The sequence below is a fragment of the Gastrolobium bilobum genome, unplaced genomic scaffold (genome assembly GCF_033153095.1).
Source record: "Gastrolobium bilobum isolate Gb01-03AN ecotype WA unplaced genomic scaffold, APGP_CSIRO_Gbil_v1 utg11244, whole genome shotgun sequence".
Taxonomy (NCBI): domain Eukaryota; kingdom Viridiplantae; phylum Streptophyta; class Magnoliopsida; order Fabales; family Fabaceae; genus Gastrolobium; species Gastrolobium bilobum.
This window is the reverse complement of record NW_026895558.1, coordinates 97,755-117,973: the sequence shown is the minus strand read 5'-3', so window position 1 is coordinate 117,973 and position 20,219 is coordinate 97,755. Positions and strand designations below refer to the sequence as shown.

The 20,219-nt window shown below is 32.3% G+C and overlaps 2 protein-coding genes across 6 annotated transcripts; both read left to right on the top strand.

The window, feature by feature from the left end:
* Positions 1 to 2,840: 2,840 nt before the first annotated feature.
* On the top strand, positions 2,841 to 9,519 carry LOC133316426 (uncharacterized). Its single transcript, XM_061518176.1, has 14 exons — positions 2,841 to 3,173; positions 3,286 to 3,397; positions 4,400 to 4,512; positions 4,595 to 4,717; positions 4,821 to 4,993; positions 5,121 to 5,196; positions 6,117 to 6,203; positions 6,814 to 6,894; positions 6,980 to 7,012; positions 7,286 to 7,339; positions 7,443 to 7,484; positions 8,169 to 8,247; positions 8,337 to 8,407; positions 8,511 to 9,519. Exons 1-14 carry the CDS (start codon positions 2,988 to 2,990, stop codon positions 8,610 to 8,612), a joined length of 1,332 nt encoding a protein of 443 aa, XP_061374160.1. The 5' UTR covers positions 2,841 to 2,987; the 3' UTR covers positions 8,613 to 9,519.
* Positions 9,520 to 14,757: 5,238 nt separating this feature from the next.
* Positions 14,758 to 19,826, top strand: LOC133316527 (organelle RRM domain-containing protein 1, chloroplastic-like). Of its 5 annotated transcripts, none has more exons than XR_009752224.1 (11): positions 14,758 to 15,188; positions 15,308 to 15,405; positions 15,607 to 15,847; positions 15,931 to 16,028; positions 16,104 to 16,169; positions 17,408 to 17,521; positions 17,746 to 17,814; positions 17,917 to 18,023; positions 18,178 to 18,291; positions 19,172 to 19,339; positions 19,436 to 19,826. XR_009752224.1 is itself a non-coding variant. In XM_061518295.1 (11 exons), exons 1-9 carry the CDS (start codon positions 14,881 to 14,883, stop codon positions 18,262 to 18,264), a joined length of 1,188 nt encoding a protein of 395 aa, XP_061374279.1. In that variant the 5' UTR covers positions 14,758 to 14,880; the 3' UTR covers positions 18,265 to 18,291; positions 19,019 to 19,034; positions 19,172 to 19,826. The 5 variants fall into 5 exon arrangements, 3 of the variants coding, with proteins under 3 accessions (XP_061374279.1, XP_061374283.1, XP_061374267.1); XR_009752222.1 differs by having other exon boundaries at positions 19,409 to 19,826; XM_061518295.1 differs by adding an exon at positions 19,019 to 19,034 and having other exon boundaries at positions 19,172 to 19,826.
* The last annotated feature ends 393 nt before the right edge of the window (positions 19,827 to 20,219 follow it).

Here is a 20,219-nt window from a genome sequence, read left to right as displayed (position 1 = left end):
TTAGAAATTTTAAATTTAATTTAATTTGTAAAATATAATAATTATATTAATTTTAATAAAAGGGTAAAATGGTAAAAATATATCATTAACCCTCAATATTTCTTCTTTACCATTTTTTAATATCCTTCAATTTCCTTCCCTTATTTTCCCTCCCTCTCCTTTGGATCTCCTTCCTTCCCCTCCCTCCAAATTCCCAAACAAAGCCTTAGTGGCTCTTCCTCCGAAATTGCCATCATTAAGCGAAGTTTGTATGCCAACTCATCCGAGTTTGATGGGATTATTAGTAGGTCATAATGAGGCTTTCTCCATGCTTAGAAAGTTGTAGAAAGGAAAATTATTTGAGTTTGATTTTTTTTTTTTTTTTTGTTGCATTGAAATCTTTTATTTTAATTATGAACAAGTTGGAATTTGCTCTTGGACTTGAATATATTAACTGTCTATATCAAATCAAAGTTTATTATATTTAACTTTCAAATCAAATAAATGATATCAACTATTAACAACATTATCACTTCCAAATTTAAGACGTCAATACAGTTTATATCATGTTTAAAATATATTGATGGAAATGAAATGAAAATTTTAAATATGAATAACACGCTCCATCACACTAATAACATGCAAAGATATCACAAAGTTCTAATGAATTTTATACATATAAATTTTTTATTTGATTATCTTTCTTAAGATTCACATTTGAATGTTTGTTAAAAATTCAAATGATTTTTTAAAATATTATAAGTCTATATTATTCTTTCCAATCTTATAAAATCTTAATTGTAACAAAAAAATCTTTTAAAAAAGTCTTTAAAATCCTACAATTCTATATAGTCTTTGAAAAAATTGTTTAAAAATCACCATGAAACGGTAAATTAAAAAGCCTCCAAGTACACACATCTGTAATGAATCATTGCGGTTTCAAAAATTACAAGAGCCTTACTATGTAGATCAGGAGCATCTTTGTCTTCTTGATCACGACATCGGGATGAATGTGCTTAAGCACAATGAAGATTGTTGAATCATGATATGTTGAGATTTGAACTTATCAAGTTGTTAGTGTATTTGATATGTTTATTCGAATGTATTTAAGTAGGAATAGAAGTCAGTTTCCTGTGTATTAGATAGCTGTTACATATTTTTAGTTAGTTGTTATACATTTAAAATATAGCATTGTATTATATACAAAAAAATAAAATAAAAAAAATATAGCATTGTATATATAAAGAACTCATCTCTTGAGTCTGATATATATAGAAAAACAGAGACCAGAATTCTTGGTACTCTTCATAACAAAGATTGAGATTTCGTAAACAGTAATCACCTTATCGCCTTGTCCGGCCTAGGAGTCTTAAGGTAGTGTTTGGTTCGGGAGAAATTTTTTTTTACTAGGAAAATGTAATTGATAGGAAAATGGTTGGAAAGTGAGTTTGATAGGAAAATGTAAAAAAAGTTGTTTGGTTGACCCAAATATTACCAGGGAAATTTATTTAAATATGCAAAATCTATGTTCAGGAGAAACTTTGCACCTGTTTTTTCACTTCCCCAGTCATCTCACAATACCACATCTCAAGTGGTATTCTGTAACAATGAATTTCATCCAAAAATCAACACAAAAGTCATTTTCTCATCTATCCTATTTGTCTAGTATTTCTTGAAAAAACCTGAACTAAACGTGGTATTTTTCAATATCCACCTACATTTTCCCATCAATCCTAAAATAAACCTTCAACCAAACACTATCTAAGAGCCTTCTTTATCGGCGGCATCTTCGAATAAACAAGCAACTTCCGCGGCATGATAAGAAAGACATCGGATTTTTAAGATGGGTGTACAAAATTTTCAAAATTTGTTAATACTTACCATTAATATATTTATTATATAAATAATAAAAATAGGATTATTTCAAAAATTACTGCTTGTGGGAATCAATCCATTGTCATGGGTTATTGTTTAAATTGCACAATTTAAAATATTTATTATATAATTTAGTATAAAATATAAATTTATATACAAATATCTGGGTCATATGGTTCCACCTGTGACCCATCGATTGAACTATTGACTCATTAACTCGGTACTAAAAAAAAAGGAATTATAACATTGCACGAGAGTTATACAAAAGAATTGTGTTTAATTAATCTCATTATTAGATTTAATTAGAAAACATTAATATATGTGCTTGAAAAGAAAAGAAAAACTAAGCAGGTAATGCATGAAAAAGATCGTGATCAATAAGATGTACATGAACAAACATATATTGCCACGTGACACCTACTTAATTTTTTTAGTTGAATTATATTGATAATTATTTTTTTACAAATATACAAATTATACTATGTCTTCATTTAAAAGTGTTTTATTAGTAAGATATAGTGTAATTTGTAAATATAATTTTTTTCATAATTTTTTTTAAAATTGTTTAGGTGGCAGCATACAAGACACAATGTAGAATAAATTTTGTACGTGGAAAATATTTTTCTTATTCCCCAATATTGAAGATTTGGTGCATGTGAAAATAATAATCCATTTTGTAGTATTTAACTATTTATAATGTCATATGAATTCTTCATTTTTTATTTTAAATAAAAGGAATATTCTACGGATGTACCAAAATATATTCATGCTTGTGACATAAGTAAAACTATCCTATTTTAAAAATAGCTTCTTTTTTTTTTTTTTACATTTTAATTATTTTTTCTGGTAATATTTTTTTTAATTCTTATAGTTTTTAACCCCAATGATGGTAAGCACGTGGACAAGCGCGGTGTAGCTATTGCCCCCTCGTTCTTGCCACGCTCGTTCCACATGACCACAGGCTCTCGTGCTGTGTGCTCTATACAAATAGAATAGCCATAGGTACCTCTGAATGCTCAATTTCAGACACAACCACTTTGTTATCTGTAATGTCCCAAAGGACAAGGGTACAACCGTACAACGTTTGATGCAAAGAAACCAAACTCTGAATCTGAGTTTCACAAACGTCAAACATGTCGTGGTGGTGGAGTGGCCTCAAAGAGATGAGGCCTTTATTTCACTTGCTGCTTCCACTTAGCATCCATTGGGTTGCTGAGGAGATGACAGTTTCTGTTCTTGTTGATGTCACCACTTCTGCTTTATGCCCTTCACACACAACTTGCTCCAAAGTTATTTACATCAATGGCCTTCAGCAAACGGTATCATCCTAGCTATCCTAACAAGACTTGGAATATAATTAATTACTACTTCTTTTTTCTTTTATTTTTTACCAATTTGATTTTATATTTAATAATGTAACTTTCTTTGTAGATTGTTGGAATTTTCAAAATGGTGGTGCTTCCGCTACTGGGTCAGCTTTCAGATGAGCATGGCCGTAAACCTTTGCTGCTTATTACCATGTCCACGACCATTATTCCTTTTGGTATGCTCATTAGATCATTCAAGAATCTTTGTGAACAAATGCGTTAAGACTTGTGAAAATTTACTATCTTACTTTCTCATTGACTGAAATCACGGCAAAACTTGTTAACGCTTCTTTGATTCTGCTATGTTTTCAACTTCCTTTTTTTTTTTTTTTATCTCCAGCCTAATTATCTATTATCTATTTGAGGGGACTCGAACCTGCTTATCACACAAGTTTTATCTCTTTAAATCGGCTAGAAGAATAATCCAGAGTTGGGACTTAGTCAGTTAAAGCTTCTCATCCCTCTCCCAAAGATGTATTTCATTGGAATTGAACCCAGGTTCTTTCCCTGTGTCTCTTCATGAAATTGATACCCATTCTGAGCTATACCCATTCTGTCTCTTTTTTTTTTCTATTTTTGTCTCTTCATGAAATTGATACCGAATTGAACTGAAGATGCATTTATTGCAGATCATCTCATATTCTTTGCTGAAGTTTGGTCTGCATAAGTCCTGGAAATTATTTCTTCACATTTTATTCTTCTAAACTTCTTGTGGTCTATTATGCGCTTAATATTGACAGATGATTTGGTCACAAACGATATAAGTACAATTTCACCTGCTCAAATTAAAAAGACATACATAAATAAGATGTGAACTCAACATTTTGCTCAATCTAATATTTTGGTGATGTGAAGTAATCAAGTTGTCGTTAATAATGTTGATTACTTCAATTCAGAATATTTTCCCTTTTTTTGAACATTTACCAATGCTATTTGTAACAATAGTAATGCACAGAAAAACAAATAGAAAGGATAAGTGAGTGCCATTTTCATCCTTTTAATTAATCTCAACGGTAGACAAATAAATTATCCAGAAAATTAGAATTTAAAAAAGAGATCGAGTTAAATGAAGATGCAAATAGACGAAACTTGGGATGACTTTCTCCAATTCCATGACAGTTTCTTTACTTATGGATTTTATTTCCTCTTTTCACCTTTTTACTGTATTCTTGTTACAGCTTTACTTGCCATGCATCAGTCTGCGGAATTTGTCTATGCCTACTATGTTCTTCGCACAATTTCATATATAATCAGTCAAGGGAGTATTTTCTGCATTTCTGTTGCGTATGTGGTGAGATTCTTAACTAAATTAATTGAATATAAACAAAAGATGGTAAGGAATTTTATATACACCTTTCTACTTCCTCTGTCAGGCAGATGTTGTAAATGAAAGCAAAAGGGCAGCAGTATTTAGTTGGATTACTGGTCTCTTTTCTGCTTCACATGTTGTGGGGAATGTGCTGGCTCGATTTCTTCCAGAGAAGTATATTTTTGTGGTATGTTTGTGTAGTGAGTTCTGTATTAATGTTCAGATAATATCATGACTTTTTCATACTTCCTGTTTGGTAATGAATCTTTTTTATGGTTCACTGATTTCAGGTTTCAATAGTATTATTGATCCTTTGTCCCGTTTATATGCAATTCTTCCTTGTTGAAACGGTGACACTGCCTCCAAAAAAGAATCAAGAGTCAAGTTGCTGCGCTAAAATTATTGATGTTCTCCATCAAAGATACAAATCTATGAGAAAAGCTGGGGAAATAGTAATTTTCAGGTTGCCTCTCATTTTTGGATGTTAAGAATTATTACCTTTATCTGTAAAATTATTTTCTGATATTTTTCTCATGTGAAATGTAATGTGTACATGAATCCTAAATACTACGATATATTTCATTTTTCAGTCCCACATTAAGGGGCATGGCTCTTGTCTCCTTCTTTTATGAGTTGGGAATGTCTGGCATAAGCAGCATTTTGCTGGTATGTTCTCACTTCTCAGTTGATTTAAATGAACCCCCAACTTATTGCCTTGCTATTAATTCATTATTTGAAAGCCATATACTAAGGCTCTGGTCATATTGACAGTGTTGGAGATTTTATTAACCATAACGAGCCTTCTCTCATTTGCTTAATTATTTCAGGATGGATGGTTCTTTGACAAAAAAAAGTTAGAGCAGTTTTTACCAAGTTGTTAAGAGAGTGATTCATGCTGATTCTGCTTTCTTAATTTAAATTATAATTTCAGCATAAGGGTTGAGTGTGCCTGCGATTTGTGCATACTTCAAGACCAGCTAGCTTTTATGTGAGGGGTTTTGTTGGAGATTTTAATAAAACCATTTTTTGGCTTTCTCTTAATAACTTAAGCTCTCGGGACAGTCAATTCCTTGACGGATAGTGTCTCATGTCCACTGTTCTTTCCTTGCACATGTCAAACACTAACATATGTTTTACCTTCAAATTTGGTGTGTATGTACTAAAATTAACTTTGTCATGAAGACAATATCAAGTAACATATTTCTATTATTTTGTCAATTTTCTTTTTCAATCTTTCTTTTTGGTGTGTCACCATGATCTATTTGTTGCACGAAATTATAGCTTGACTCATGTGCCAAAATCATCTGTTAAAAATCGAGATCACAAACCATCAGAAATTGTAGCTTAGCATCTATGAATGTGATGATATATCTCCAATGAATTCATTATTTTCCTTTTCCTTTTTAGAGAGATGTTTTTGGGAGATTGGAATAGTATGTTGAAAATCACATGTAAAGCAACAGATCTATGATTATATATGACACATGCTATTATTTCTTTTACTTCTTATTTTTAGGGTTTGTACTTAATTAACAATTTTATTTTATTTAATTCCATTGCTTGACAGTCTCGTAATTCCTTTGCAGTACTATTTGAAAGCTGTTTTTGGTTTTAACAAAAACCAGTTCTCAGAACTACTGATGATGGTGGGAATCGGTTCAATCTTTTCTCAGGTATAATATTTCCCAGAGGAAATTTCTACCTTTAATTCCTCCATCCTTAAAATTGTAAGATATCTTGTATCAGCGGTAAGGTTGCTCCTTATGACTGGAAGATCACCGGTTCGGGTCCAAGTATCAGTCTTTTTGCAAAAGGGTTTGTGACAGTGAGATAGCTTGCCAAAGCTGTAAGGTTTTAGAATGGTCTATTAACCCGCTCTGGCTAAGGATGCATTATTAAGGGGGATTTGTTTAGAGAATTTGGACTAAACTAAATATTATTTTACAATATTTTGAACCTGTGTTTTATTACTTAATGCACACATGAAATTTGCTAGCGCTCCAAATAAGTTAGCTTATGTTCATGTCCTCACTGCCTCCCCAAGAATCCCCAGTTGTTGTACCTTTGATTGTCAACTAAATACAGTTTGCTTTTAGCTCCATTGAACTCAAGGCTGTTCCACTTGAATTAGAAACCGGTAAACTTTTATTCTGTAATATTCCAATGGTCTAATATTGGTTACAAATTGCTGATATTTAATCAGGCTTCTATGAATGTTTGGTAAGTTGATTATGGATAAGTTATGACTTTTTTTCTAAGTACTTACCCTCAGTTGGCTTCCAGATGGTGTTGCTTCCAATACTTAATCCATTGGTTGGAGAGAAAGTCATACTATGCTCTGCCTTGCTTGCATCAATTGCATATGTAAGTTATATTGGGTTCTTTTACTTCCTTTTCAAAAGCAATTTTTCTGATACCTTTATGCTAATCATATTAAATGTCTATGTAGGCTTGGCTTTATGGATTAGCATGGGCACCTTGGGTACGTAAACTTGATAACTTTCTATAAGTAGTTTTAATTTCACTGTTTATGTTATCACTCTTGTACTTCAGATTTGTCACCTGTATCCACAATAAGCTTTATAAATAACTTGAATAAAAAATTATAACTGCAGTTTTTAATTTCTTTACCCTACCTTGCTTCATGTATTTTGTGCAATGTCATTATACAAATTTACAGTGCACATGGCTTGCTGAAAATTTTACTATCTGCATTTCCTTATTTTTAGTAATTGAATTTAATTCACCAATGCAGGTACCATACTTGAGTGCCTCTTTTGGCACAATCTATGTCCTTGTCAAACCTTCTGTAAGTACTAGATCAATTTTTCTCATAAAATTAGGACTCATTTTTATAGTTACAATCAACTTTATGGTCCTGATATTGCTATCATTTTTATTTTTTCATGCAGACTTATGCTGTTATTTCGAAAGCATCAAGCTCAACCAATCAGGTTTGCTCTCCTTTTTTATGTATGCGATAAGTATTTAAATATTTCATCAAAAAGCTATACAAGAAAGCAGTAAAGTCAGCCACAGAAAACATTACACAGAATGCAGAGAAGAAGCTGTACAAATAGCATTATCCCCTACCTACAAACAGCAAACAAAAAAATTTCCCATTAATATGTCATCTCCTGCACAAATCTCTATTAACACTATCGGTTGTAGAATTCGAAACAACCATAAGCTTGTCATTGCAAACTGTGGAAATAATGTCATCTCCAGATAGAGGAGGGGTAGCGTTGTAGCATCTGTTATTCCTTTCTAGCCAAATGTGATAGATCAAAGCTTACCAAGCCAGAAGCAACACCAGAGAACGCATTCCTGTCACATGACATGTTTATAAACACAGGTTCTTTGAAGATATAGTTTCCACAATCAATTAGAAAAACTGCAATCAAAGTACGGACGATAGCAATCACCAATATAAGATCTTACAGAAAAAACGATGGATTATGTTGTTCACCTATCTTGACTGAGTTGATGACCGAGCTGAATTTAATAACAATCAGAAAAAAAATATGAAGCAGAATACTAGAGAGCACAATAGTGTATAACTTTTTCCATGGTATCATCTTTAACACATTTCGTATGATCTGCCCTCTTTAGAATTTTTTGCTATAACTTCATTGCAGGGAAAAGCACAAACCTTTATTGCTGGGGCACAATCTATATCTGATTTGCTATCACCTATTGCTATGAGTCCATTGACTTGTGAGTGGAATGCTATCTTGGCCAGCTTCTTATTAGACCATTTGACAGTTCTAAGTGCTTACGACATAATTAATTAACTCTTGTTTCAGCATGGTTTTTATCTAGCAATGCTCCCTTTGAATGCAAAGGTTTTAGCATTATATGTGCATCCATATGCATGGTAAGCTCTCTAAATTCTTTCTTCCCTCTCCTCTCCTCTACTCTACACTCTTTCTATAGCGCTGTTTCTCTCCGCTAACTTTGAAATCTTTCAATTTGCACAGATGATCTCTCTTTGTTTAGCTTGCCTGCTAAAGCCTAATACTTGTTCGAGTAATGACATAATAGAGGGCAACCCAGAAACCCCGCTTCTGAGTGATAACTGATTGTATCAATTGTTTGTACACATGCTTTGCCAATCATGTAGAACCAGATAGGGAAAGGATGAAAGAAAGAGAAAGATGGGGTTATCAGCTATATTGAAGACTTAAACCAATGCAAATGATCATTAAACACTTTTATATTTGGGAAATAGAAATATAATCTTGTAAGAAATTTGTAAGTGATGTTATAGAAATAGGGATGGTGGAACCCACACTTGTTTTGTTTTTTTGTTTTTTAAAACAAATGTGTATCCTACCATCTCTATCTCAATAACATAATCTAACAACTTTCTTATAACATTATTCTTCTTTTTCCTTTTATATTTTAGCATAAAATAGTGAACGGCATGAATTTAATTTATGAAAATATAACGGCAATACATTTGTATTATTTTCGGTTAATAATTTTTAGGAATATTTATCCGCGCCCAGACCCAGACTAAGCAGTATTAAGAATCCGGCGAGGAATGTTAGTACCGGCGAGTCAATCAGGCCCTCCGACAAGCCTCCAAAGACGATTGAGACCACGTTCACGCTGTGAATGAGAGAGAACCTGCTTTACCGGGTGAAGCGTTGCGGTGGATCCTGAGCACAAGGGCGTGACTTAGGCACTCGTATATTTTTCATTGAGAAAGGGAAATTTCAATTTCAATATTTACGATAATAACGTGGAAAAAACAAAACACTTGTCTATATTTGAATGGAAGTAGCAATAGCATGGTAGAATCAGGAAAAGAAAAAAAATTAAAATATTACTATTTTAATTATTAATTACGAATAGGTTGTAGTTTAGAAACTATTTTTGAATTTATTGTAGTCATTCACGTCCAAATTAGGCATGACTCCCAAGGCATTCATGCCTAATTTAGGCGTGAATCATCTGGTGTTGACACGTGGCAAAAAAAGTCAATTTACGAATTGTAAAACTTTGGAAAGCCATAAATTTTGACTCGGGTATCCGAAGGAGGTAATTCTTTTTTTGATTCCACATAACTTTTCGAGATCTACGCAATGACATCTCATTTGATATATTTTATCTCTCACAAACACAATTCAAATTTACAATATTATATTATATAGTGTATTACCAAAAAAAAATTTAAAAATTATTATTAATAAGAAAAACAAAATAAAGATTTAATTTGTGATTTAAACTCAAAAATCAATTTGAAAAATCTGTATTAATAAAGAAAATAATTAATAAATATTCTAAACACTTGGTAGAATATTATATAAATTTGTAAATATTTTAATAATTAAATAAATAACCTTGTACACTATTTTTTTTTTCAAACACTTGGTAGAGCCAAAAAAATTAAAATATTGGTTTTTTAATAAATAATCACGAATAAGTTGCCGTTTTGAACTTAATTACGAATATATTGCACTCATTCATTCACACCCAATGATGGTACTTAGGGGAATGCTACTATCATTGCACCAATAGATTCGTAATTAGGTTCAAAACGGCAACATATTCGTAATTATTTATTAAAAATCAATATTTTAATTTTTTTTGCCTCTACCAAGTGTTTGAAAAAAAATAGTGTACAAGGTTATTTATTTAATTATTAAAATATAGGGAAATGCTACTATCATTTTACACGAGAGTAGTTCTCTCCTGTTATTGAGAGAAGTTACGTGGAGCCCACCATTAAAGGATAAAAGAGAAAAAAGAAAAAGAGTGGGTGGAATTTTCGAAGTGAGATAACATGAGATAATTACCTCATGTAAAATGAGAGTAGTATTTTCTTAAAATATTCTACCAAGTGTTTAGAATATTTATTTAATTATTTTCTTTATTAATACAGATTTTTCAAATTGATTTTTGAATTTAAATCACAAATTAAATCTTTATTTTGTTTTTCTTATTAATAATAATTTTTAAATTTTTTTTGGGTAATACACTATATAATACAATTATGCAAATTTGAATTGTGTTTGTGAGAGATAAAATATATCAAATGAGATTTCATTGCGTAGATCTCAAAAAGTTATGTGGAATCAAAAAAAAGAATTACCTCATTCAGATATCCGAGTGAAAAGTTATGGTTTTCCAAAGTTTTACGGTTCGTAAGTTGACTTTATTTTGCCACGTGTCAACACCAGATGATTCACGCCTAAATTAGGCGTGAATGCCTTAGGGGGTGTTTGGTTCAGGTTAAATTTTTTTTTACTAGGAAAATGTAATTGATAGGGATCTGCGAGAAAAGTGAGTTCGATAGGAAAATTTTAAAAAAGATATTTGGTTGGACAAAATTTTATCAGAAAAATTGAATGAAAATCCTGAAAGTGTGTTTGGTTGAAAAAAAAATATTGATGGGAAAAGTTCTTGAAATTACGAAATTATCCTTTCAAAAATAACCCTGTATTAAAACCAAATGTCCCAACGGCAATAAATAATGGAGCTCCATCTTAGTCTGTCTCTTGTGTCGTCTCTGTCTCTCGTTCGAAGCTGACCCTGTATTATTCTTTCTTTTTGCTTTCAATTCAAACTGGTATTATTCGAATAGTTGAAAAAAAGACCTCTCACTTAACATAACAAAAATCGACTCTTACTGCAAGGGATGAAAGTTTCTTAAAAAGTTTTCTTTTTTGCCATAAAATCAAGCAAGGGATGAAAGAGATACATCCATTTGCTTACCTCATCTTCATGCAAAGCATAATGCATGGAAGTGAAGGGAGGGCCATAGCTGAAGGGACCAAAACCCTTGTCTGTAGGCTTTTGGGTATCCAAGAAACTACCTTGTATTGTGGAACACAAGGTACTACCCATCTCTAGAAAGAGGAAAAACAAAATCATAGAGCTGAGAAATGACAGTGGCCATTGGATCAAAGATGATAATAGCAAGGGAATTTTTCATTCACGCGGTTCATACTGGTTTCCACCCTATTTTGATGCACACAATCTTGAGTGATGTACCCTTTTCTGCAAACTTTGATAAGGGGTAATGTGGTCACCGTTTTTACCACTTGATAAACTTATCGAGATTTCAGAAAAATACCACCTCTCAAAGTGCTTTCCGGAACAATATTTTTCACACAAATAACATGCAATACTGGATAGATAGGCAATTGACATTGATGGGTAAATTTCATCAAATCAGTGAACCAAACATGGACACTACACAAAGCCAGAATCACTTTGATGGGAAACTCAGCAAAACAACTGAACCAAACACCACCTTAGGAGTCACGCCTAATTTGGGCGTGAATAGTCACGTCTAATTTGAGTGTGAATAAGTGCAATAAATTCGTAGATAGTTTCAAAATAACTATATATTCGTAATTATTTATTAAAATAGTAATATTTTAATTTTTTTTTTCCAAATAAATAGTCTTAAAGCCCGTCTGAGTCAGTCAGGCTCTTTCTTGTGCATTGCATCCATAAAGAAGGAGTGGCGCGATAAGGAGCGGCAAACTTCCTTCCACCACATTCGTAAAGGGAAATATTTATTATGGTCTAGGACCACTCATAATCTGGTGCTCCTTCTCACAACATTAATTTTTTTTTTCCTTTTTATATCTGTTATTTTTTTCCTTTTTCACTTTTACCCTTCTATTTACACTAAGGAACCACCAAAAGAACGGTGGTCCCGGACCACGATAAATAATCTCTTCGTAAAGAAGGAAATGGGTGCGCTGAGTGACTGGCTTGCAGACTTTGCTTTTATTTAGTTCTCAAGATGATTTTATTTCGCTTCTTGTTCCCATGCTGGATGGAGTTTGATGCGTCAGCTGGCTAGTTTGTTTTTTTTTTTAAGGGAAATATATATAGGGCACTAGGGCCCACTTTTTTTTTTTTTCTCTACTTGGGTTCCATTAATTTTTTTTTGTTGCATGAAAAAAATTATTTGTCTTATTCAACATGAGAAACATATTTTCCTATATATATATTTAATGTTTTTTATGCTGTAGGAAATAAATTTATCTCTTACACGTATATAAAAATATATGAGATCTATATTTTTTTTTTCTCTTCTCTTTACATGACTCCCCACACACTTTTATATATACATGTAGGAAATATCTTGAGGAATATAAATACCTACAATCATTTATAATTTCATCTCTTATGTTAATGTGTTATGAGAAGATCTTAATCATTTATAACTTTTAAAAACAAACCAATGGGCTAGTTTTAATGATAAATTTCTAGTTATTAATTATTGTTTTCGTACATTTAAAACCCCACCATTTTTTATTATAAGTTGATGAGAATTTATCATAACAAATTACAGAATTAATTATTTGTCATGTCACTTGGTCTTAATACTCAAAACTATGTCGTTTTGGATATTTGTTTTCCTTATGTAATCGATCGAAAATTGATATTATATTTCTCTCTTTTCTTTTATTATCATTTATCCACCTTTGTATGGTTATGATTCTTCGATTGGATAAATTCTTATGTCAAGTGTTTTGACATCTGATTATAATTTTTTTACTTGAGAATATGGTGGGAAAATAAGTTCGGTGAGAAAGTTAAAAAAAAATTGTTTGATAAGCCAAAATATTACCGGAAAAATTGATTTAAGTTTCCTAGTCTAAGTTTGATTGAAAGTAAAGTATTACTGAAAAAATATGTGTAAATTACGAAAGTAACCCTATAATGCTTTTAATGACAAAATACCAATGCATGCGCAAATCTGAAAATACCACCTTTGATGTGGTATTCTGAAACAGTGTTTTTAATGACATCTTTCAAACAAATAACCTATGTTATTAAAATCAGCTCGGTCATTGACCCGATCGAGGTACCGGATCACTGGGTCACTGGTTCAACCAATGGGTCACTGGTTCAATCGCATGACTCGGTAATTATATGCAATTTTATAATTTATATTAAAAAATTATAAACATACTCAAATATCTAAAAAAATGATAAAAATTTCAAATATTTTAATACAAAAAATAATAAATCACATATTATTATCAAATAAAAAATCAAACAAAAATATAATGATCGTGATACGGGGCTTTAGGTTCCGAAAACGACACTCTAACTATAAATTAATTCAAAATTTTATGCATAGTACATAATTGAGATAATATTAGTGTTGTAGGTACATAAGTTATGTAAGTCAATAAGCAAAAAAATATTCAAATATGGCTATTATGATTTTTTTTTTTGAAAAAAACAAAATTTGGATTTTTTTTTAGACCGGGCCGGTCACCGGTTTTTATGAAAATCGACCGGGTCGGACCGGGTCACACCGGTTCTGATGCATGGCCGGTTCGTTGCTTTAACCGGACCGATTATATGACCGATTTATCGGTTCCCGAGTCGACCCGACCTGGTTGGTCCGGGTTTAATAACTACGCAAATAACAATGCCGGGCAAACCACTTTTCTGTTTGAATTTTTTTAAAAATTGTACTAAATATGGACAACTTAAAATACCAATTTGATTTGTCTGCATATCTACACACACAAAAAACTCCTACCAAACATGCCCTTAAGTAAAATCTTCTTATATAACATAGTTAATATCGTGGTAAATAAATAGTCTTAATAACGTAGTCATATTAAAATGAAAAAAATAAGAAAGGGAACGCTTCATACAAATTAAAGTTATTCTTATATATTTTTAATAATTTTTAGGATGATTTTATCTTAAAATTCATATTTGGAATGAAAGTTAAAATCATATAAATTATATTTATAAAACAAAAATTATATTTACAACCTATTTTCGCTTACAATATTTTATAATCAAATCTTAAGCATTGATTTTTGTCAATTTGACGATTATGATTTATTAGAAATTAATAATTAATTAATAAATATAATTCAATAAATTATAACCGTTAAATTGATGAAAATCAACAATTAAGATTTAGTTGTGAATGTTATAATCAAAAAGAAGTTGTAAATATAACCTCCCTTTTATAAAATATTACATTAAATCAATATTGTTTTTGAAATATATGAAAATAATAATAGTTTAATTATTTTTATTATTGTTATTTAATTTTTATAATATTTGATATAAATGATTAAAAATATATAATTATAATTTAACGGTTGATAGATAAAAAATCAATTTATATTAAATTATTAAATAATGTAAAAATGTTAAATGGCGAGTGTGTATATAATAGAAGTGGAGATATTTCTCATAGGCATTGGGTTTTGAAGGAAAAAAAGGTTCTCAACTCTGAAGCCTTGTTTACAAGTTGAGCACTGAGCAGGTTTGGAATTAGATAACTGTTCTCATCACTGAGCTTTGTTTCACTTTCCCGTGAAACCATAGGATTGTGACACAAACATGGAAGTTGTGTCCGTGTCTAAATGTCAAGTCTTTTCCTTTATGAAACCAAAGAGAACCCAAATTCAGGAACTTCCAATAAACACTAGAGTACCCAACAAAAGGAACCATTCCAATCTTTCTTCTTCTTCGATTTCATGTAATTGGTCGTTTACTAGGAAAGCAGCAACAACATACCCTTCCTTCACAACTTCCACAACACAGAAACACCATTGGATGGTGCTCATGGACAGCCCTCCTCATGGGGTCAATTCCAAGCCACAAGTCATTGATTATTATGTCAAGACTCTACAGACAGTTCTGGGCAGGTACTTTTCTATTGAGTTTACTTTTGCCCCTATTTCATACTCTCACTCTCTCTCTCTCTCTCTCTCTCTGTGTGTGTCTCTTGTTTAGCTTAAAAATACTATAAATTTGGTTGCAACAGTGAGAAAGATGCTCAAATGTGTATATATGATGCTTCCTGGGATACACACTACGGTTTTTGTTGTGACATTGATGAAGAAATATCATCCCAGCTGGCCAGTAAGTTGTTGTTTATCTTCTTGTCTGATTAACCCAATTCCTTGATGATGTGATGATGTTCGGAATAAGATAATTTGTTCACAATTTCACATTTGTTTTTGTCCAATATAATATTCAGTTGCTGAAAACATATACGTTTGAAGTTGCCATTGATATTATTTTTTTTAAATGAATTTGATTCTTATGCATACAATTTGCTAGGTTTACCTGGGGTCTTATTGGTTAGGCCTGATCCGGATATCAACTCTTTGAAAAAGGACTATAGTTTATCAAGTGACCAGGCAGGCCACCCGTCAAGATCACAAACTAGAAGCAATATGTTATTCCCTGCTGGAAATTCAAAATATTGGCTTGTTAGAATGGATAAACCTGGGGTTGGGGTGGTTACCAAGGCTCAGATTGTCGATTACTATGCTCAAATTTTGACCAAAGTCATGGGAAAGTAAGGACAATGAACTCTACTTCTTTCGCTTTCTTTATCAGATTTCTCATTTCCCTAAAACTACATGGCAATAATGTTTGCAGTGAGAAGGATGCACAAATGTGTATATATCATGTTTCCTGGAAAAACAACTTCGGGTTTTGTTGTGAACTTGATGAGGATTGTGCACAAGAGCTGGCTGGTTAGCCTTGTAGAACCTTGACCTCAGTGTCAATGTATAAATTACCCATTAAATGAAACTCTTGTTGTGATGCAGGTGTACCTGGTGTCTTATCAGTTCACCCAGATAGCAATTTTGAGTCTGAAAATAAGGATTATGAAGGTTTTCCATTTCATTAATTCCCCCACAATCTTTTTCCCTTAGAAACATCTTTCTAATATTATAATTTTGCCTCGCTAAAAATCCTCAGAGTATGTGTGATTATGGTCCTTGTTTGTTGGATAATATTTGGCATTTTTTGAACAATGGCCTTTTATATTATATTTCATTGGTGAACTCTTTACATTTGTTGTGATTTTTGAATCCATTGACACTGGTAGTTTGATAGAAACTGATTCAGAAGGAGAAAATTTATATTACAATAATAAAAACAGAGTTCAACAGACTCTTAGAGGGTCCTGCTTCCACCTAGATTCTCTCTTTTACAAAATATACAACATAACTCACTCTGAGTGACTCTGCTTCATTGTTTACATCTCCCAAGAGATGCTACCCTTGCACCTCGTGCATTCCTACATTCTCCAGCATCACATAGACAGTTAGTTACATGTGCAGTTCACCCCCAAGTGGGTTACTTCCCACTGTACCCTCCTGCTTATCTCCTAATCCCTTCCTAACCCCCTAGTATAAACTTTAGTAATAGGTGGCCACCCATCATAGTTTTATTTGATTCTGGGGATGTATGTAGTTAATTGAATCTAGAGGGAAAAGAGATCGCAATTTATCAGCATTAGTCTCTGTGTTGGTTTTTTGGGTAAATATGGAAAGGTCATTTTGACCGATCTTACCTAGTGGGATGTAGCTTGGTTGTTTTTTGTATTGAAATGTTTTCTGTCAATAAATGCATGGGAAAGATTAGATGTTTTATCTGCATTGTATCATAGGGTAGATGAGTCTATCAGGACAAATCCTGATACACAAGGCTCTCCAACTTTACGTGGGTAATGGTAAGCGTTGATTGTATGCATCCTTACCCCTGCATTTTTATAAGTTGTTTTCTAAACTCAAACATGTGACCTTTCCGGTCATACGGGTAGATGAGTCTGTATACTTTAAAATAGTTTCCTTTTTTTTGGGAGATAAATAACATGTAAAATTCAAATTGGTGTAGATCAGTTTTATGTATGATAAGATCGACGGGTTTCATGCATGCTTAGGTAACTCACTGAGTTAAAAATTGGCATAAAACTTAAATTCAGGTTATGATTGATAAATTCTAGTTTTCTTTCAATGAGGATCTGATTTCCACTGATGTTCAATTACAATCATGGTTTTGTATTCTCCTACGCTTATTACAGGGCAATTCTCTCTCTGATTTTCTACTAACTATATATGTTCAGGTAGTAACTTAGAAAATAGTTTGAAAATTCCAAACTCTTCTGAAGCAAGTCAGGAAGCTTCTGTGGAAACAAAGAAACTTTTTATAACAGGTATGCTCCTGACATTGATTCCAGGTATAACACCATGTTTTATCCTCTGTTCGTCTGGCTGTTCATATGGTGGTATGGTGGCTACTTAACTAAAAGTTATACGTGTAATTTGGCAGGTATCTTCCTTTTCAAAATACTATGACATGGTACAAGGAAAAGTAGTCAAAGAAAACCAGTTTTTTTCAATTATTTCTATGAAGAAATCAATCATTGTTATACTACTTGACAATTATTTTTCTCTTGAACAGGGCTGTCATTTTATACATCTGAGAAAACCTTACGTGCAGCATTTGAAGGCTTTGGTGAGCTTGTTGAAGGTAGAACCTTCGTATCTTATTTCTTTGTTCATCAATATTTAGTGTCTCAAGACAGAAGCAAATTCGTCCCAGTTTTTACTTATAAATGGTTATGCTTGACAGTTAAAGTTATTATGGACAAAATTTCAAAAAGGTCCAAGGGTTATGCATTTGTTGAATACACCACAGAGGAGGCTGCAAGTGCAGCACTGAAAGAGATGAATGGCAAGGTAGATTCTTCTTTTGTTCCCGCTTGAAAAATGTAATTTTGCTTTGCATCAGTTCTGCTTCGCGATTGTCCTAGAGAAAGAAAAAGAACATGGGTTGAATAATTTTGAAAAGAAAGAGGCTAGGCGGTATTTGATGGTTTTATTCTGCTTGCAGATTATCAATGGCTGGATGATAGTGGTAGATGTTGCCAAGACTAGCCCACCAAGATACAACAGGGGTCGTGCCAGATCATCAGCTTGACAAGAGAACAAAGTTTGTGTCTGTAAGGTATTGATTATTACCAACCCTACAGTAGGAATTCAGTTCCCTTAAAAAGATTGTGTTCTACAGTCTTTACATGGGTGAACTTTTTGATTACTAGGCATGACAGTGTAAACTTGACTCTTGTTCATGTTGGAATATCTACAAAATATCAAAATAGCATGCAAATATTTCAGGACCAACTAGTTCTCAAACTTTGGAGTTGTCTCCTAATTTCATTTTCTTTTCCAATCTGTTTCCTTATTTGATTAGGGTAAAGAGTCTTATTATTTTAGTGGGCTTGGACTTGTATTAGTAGTACGACACAAGTACTTAATCCAATTATTAGCATACATAGGCATTAGTTATTTGTATTTTACATCACATCAAATGAATCCAATTTCATATTATTCAGAGCCTCCTTTCCTTCTTTTCCTCCTCCCCTATCAAAGCCCTATAATTTCAATAGTTCACTAAGTTTTATGCATAATTCAAATAAAAAAATTACTTTATCTATATCTTAAACTGAATTATAGAATTCACTGATTTATCTCTAATTATACACATTTTATAAACTTTCCAATCATCTCTATTTACATGATTCACTAATTCATGTACTTATTGAAAGACACTTCTTTTGCTTTCAATATCTCTTATCTGTAGCTTGTCATCAAACATCATAATTCTTTTTCCATTTTTTCGTCATTTATCAAAGAGAGCTCTCTTGACAGTAGAATAATTGTCTATTTTCCAGACTCCTTACGACACAGGTGAAAACTGCAGAAAATGCTGCATTTCCTTGGCTGTAGATATAGCGTATCTGCAGTGCATCTGTTCACCATGCATTCTGTTTCCGGTGCTCACTCATGCCAGTGTTGTTATAATAGCAACTTTTCATTACTTTCAGATATGGGAGCTAAATGCAATGCATACTTCGTTCAAGTAGACTTGGCTGAGGGATATTATGGAGGGCATTTGTAACATACCTGAATAAGTTGCTTCTCTGTTACTTCATGGCATATCCTTCCCCAATGCCTCCATTTTGATTTCAGATTTGTCTTCAGTATGCAACCAGGTATCGAACTATGCAATCATATTCTCCAGATATGTTTTAGGTAGTTATTACTAATGCTCCTCTGGGCAGTGAAAATATAAACCTCATGTTGGCTAGGATTTCTATTGATGTGTGAGACTAAGCATGCTGCAGTTGACTAGCAAGATTGTAGCCTCTACAGGAATCAGGCCTCGTGTTAATGAACTGAAAAGATGGGTGAAGTTCGAGATCTGGGTTCTTATACATTAAAGAGTCAAGTTGAAATTTTAACATAATATTGGTTGAGAACTTGAGATAGGTGTTTATAAAGAAAATGGCAGTTGAAGTTGTAACATATATTCTGAATAAGGAATGAGGCTTTAGCTAACATTTAGCCATCTGGACAAAATTTCAATATTGCTTACATGAGAATAGTAAAGCTTAATTCCCATTGTTGGAAGAGAATATTTGGTGATTCATTTGGAATATATGGAAGGAGCTAAAAAATAAGGATTAAAAGATAAGTAAAGTTGGGTCTATAAAAGAAAGACAGATTATTCTTTAACGCTCCTGCTAGTAGTTGAAGCTTGCTTCCACTTAGAAAAGGCAGAGATTCGTTAATGCTACTGACAAAATTCAATGAGTAAAGTCTTCTTCTGCATAGAAAAGGCATGATTGCATTCTCTTATTATACATAGTCCTAACAAGTATCAATGGCCACCACTATATCTCAATATTTTAATGTACTTTTTTGTTGGTGTTGTAAGTATATTTTAATGTACTTAGGTAAAGAGCAATAAGACAGAAATATGAGGAAAACATATATTTTTCTCTGTCGTTCGTATTCATCAAGCCAAAGTTTATAGTTTCAATTATACCCGGACTTGTTTTGAATTGTGTTACAAACTTCAGAGATAGCTTT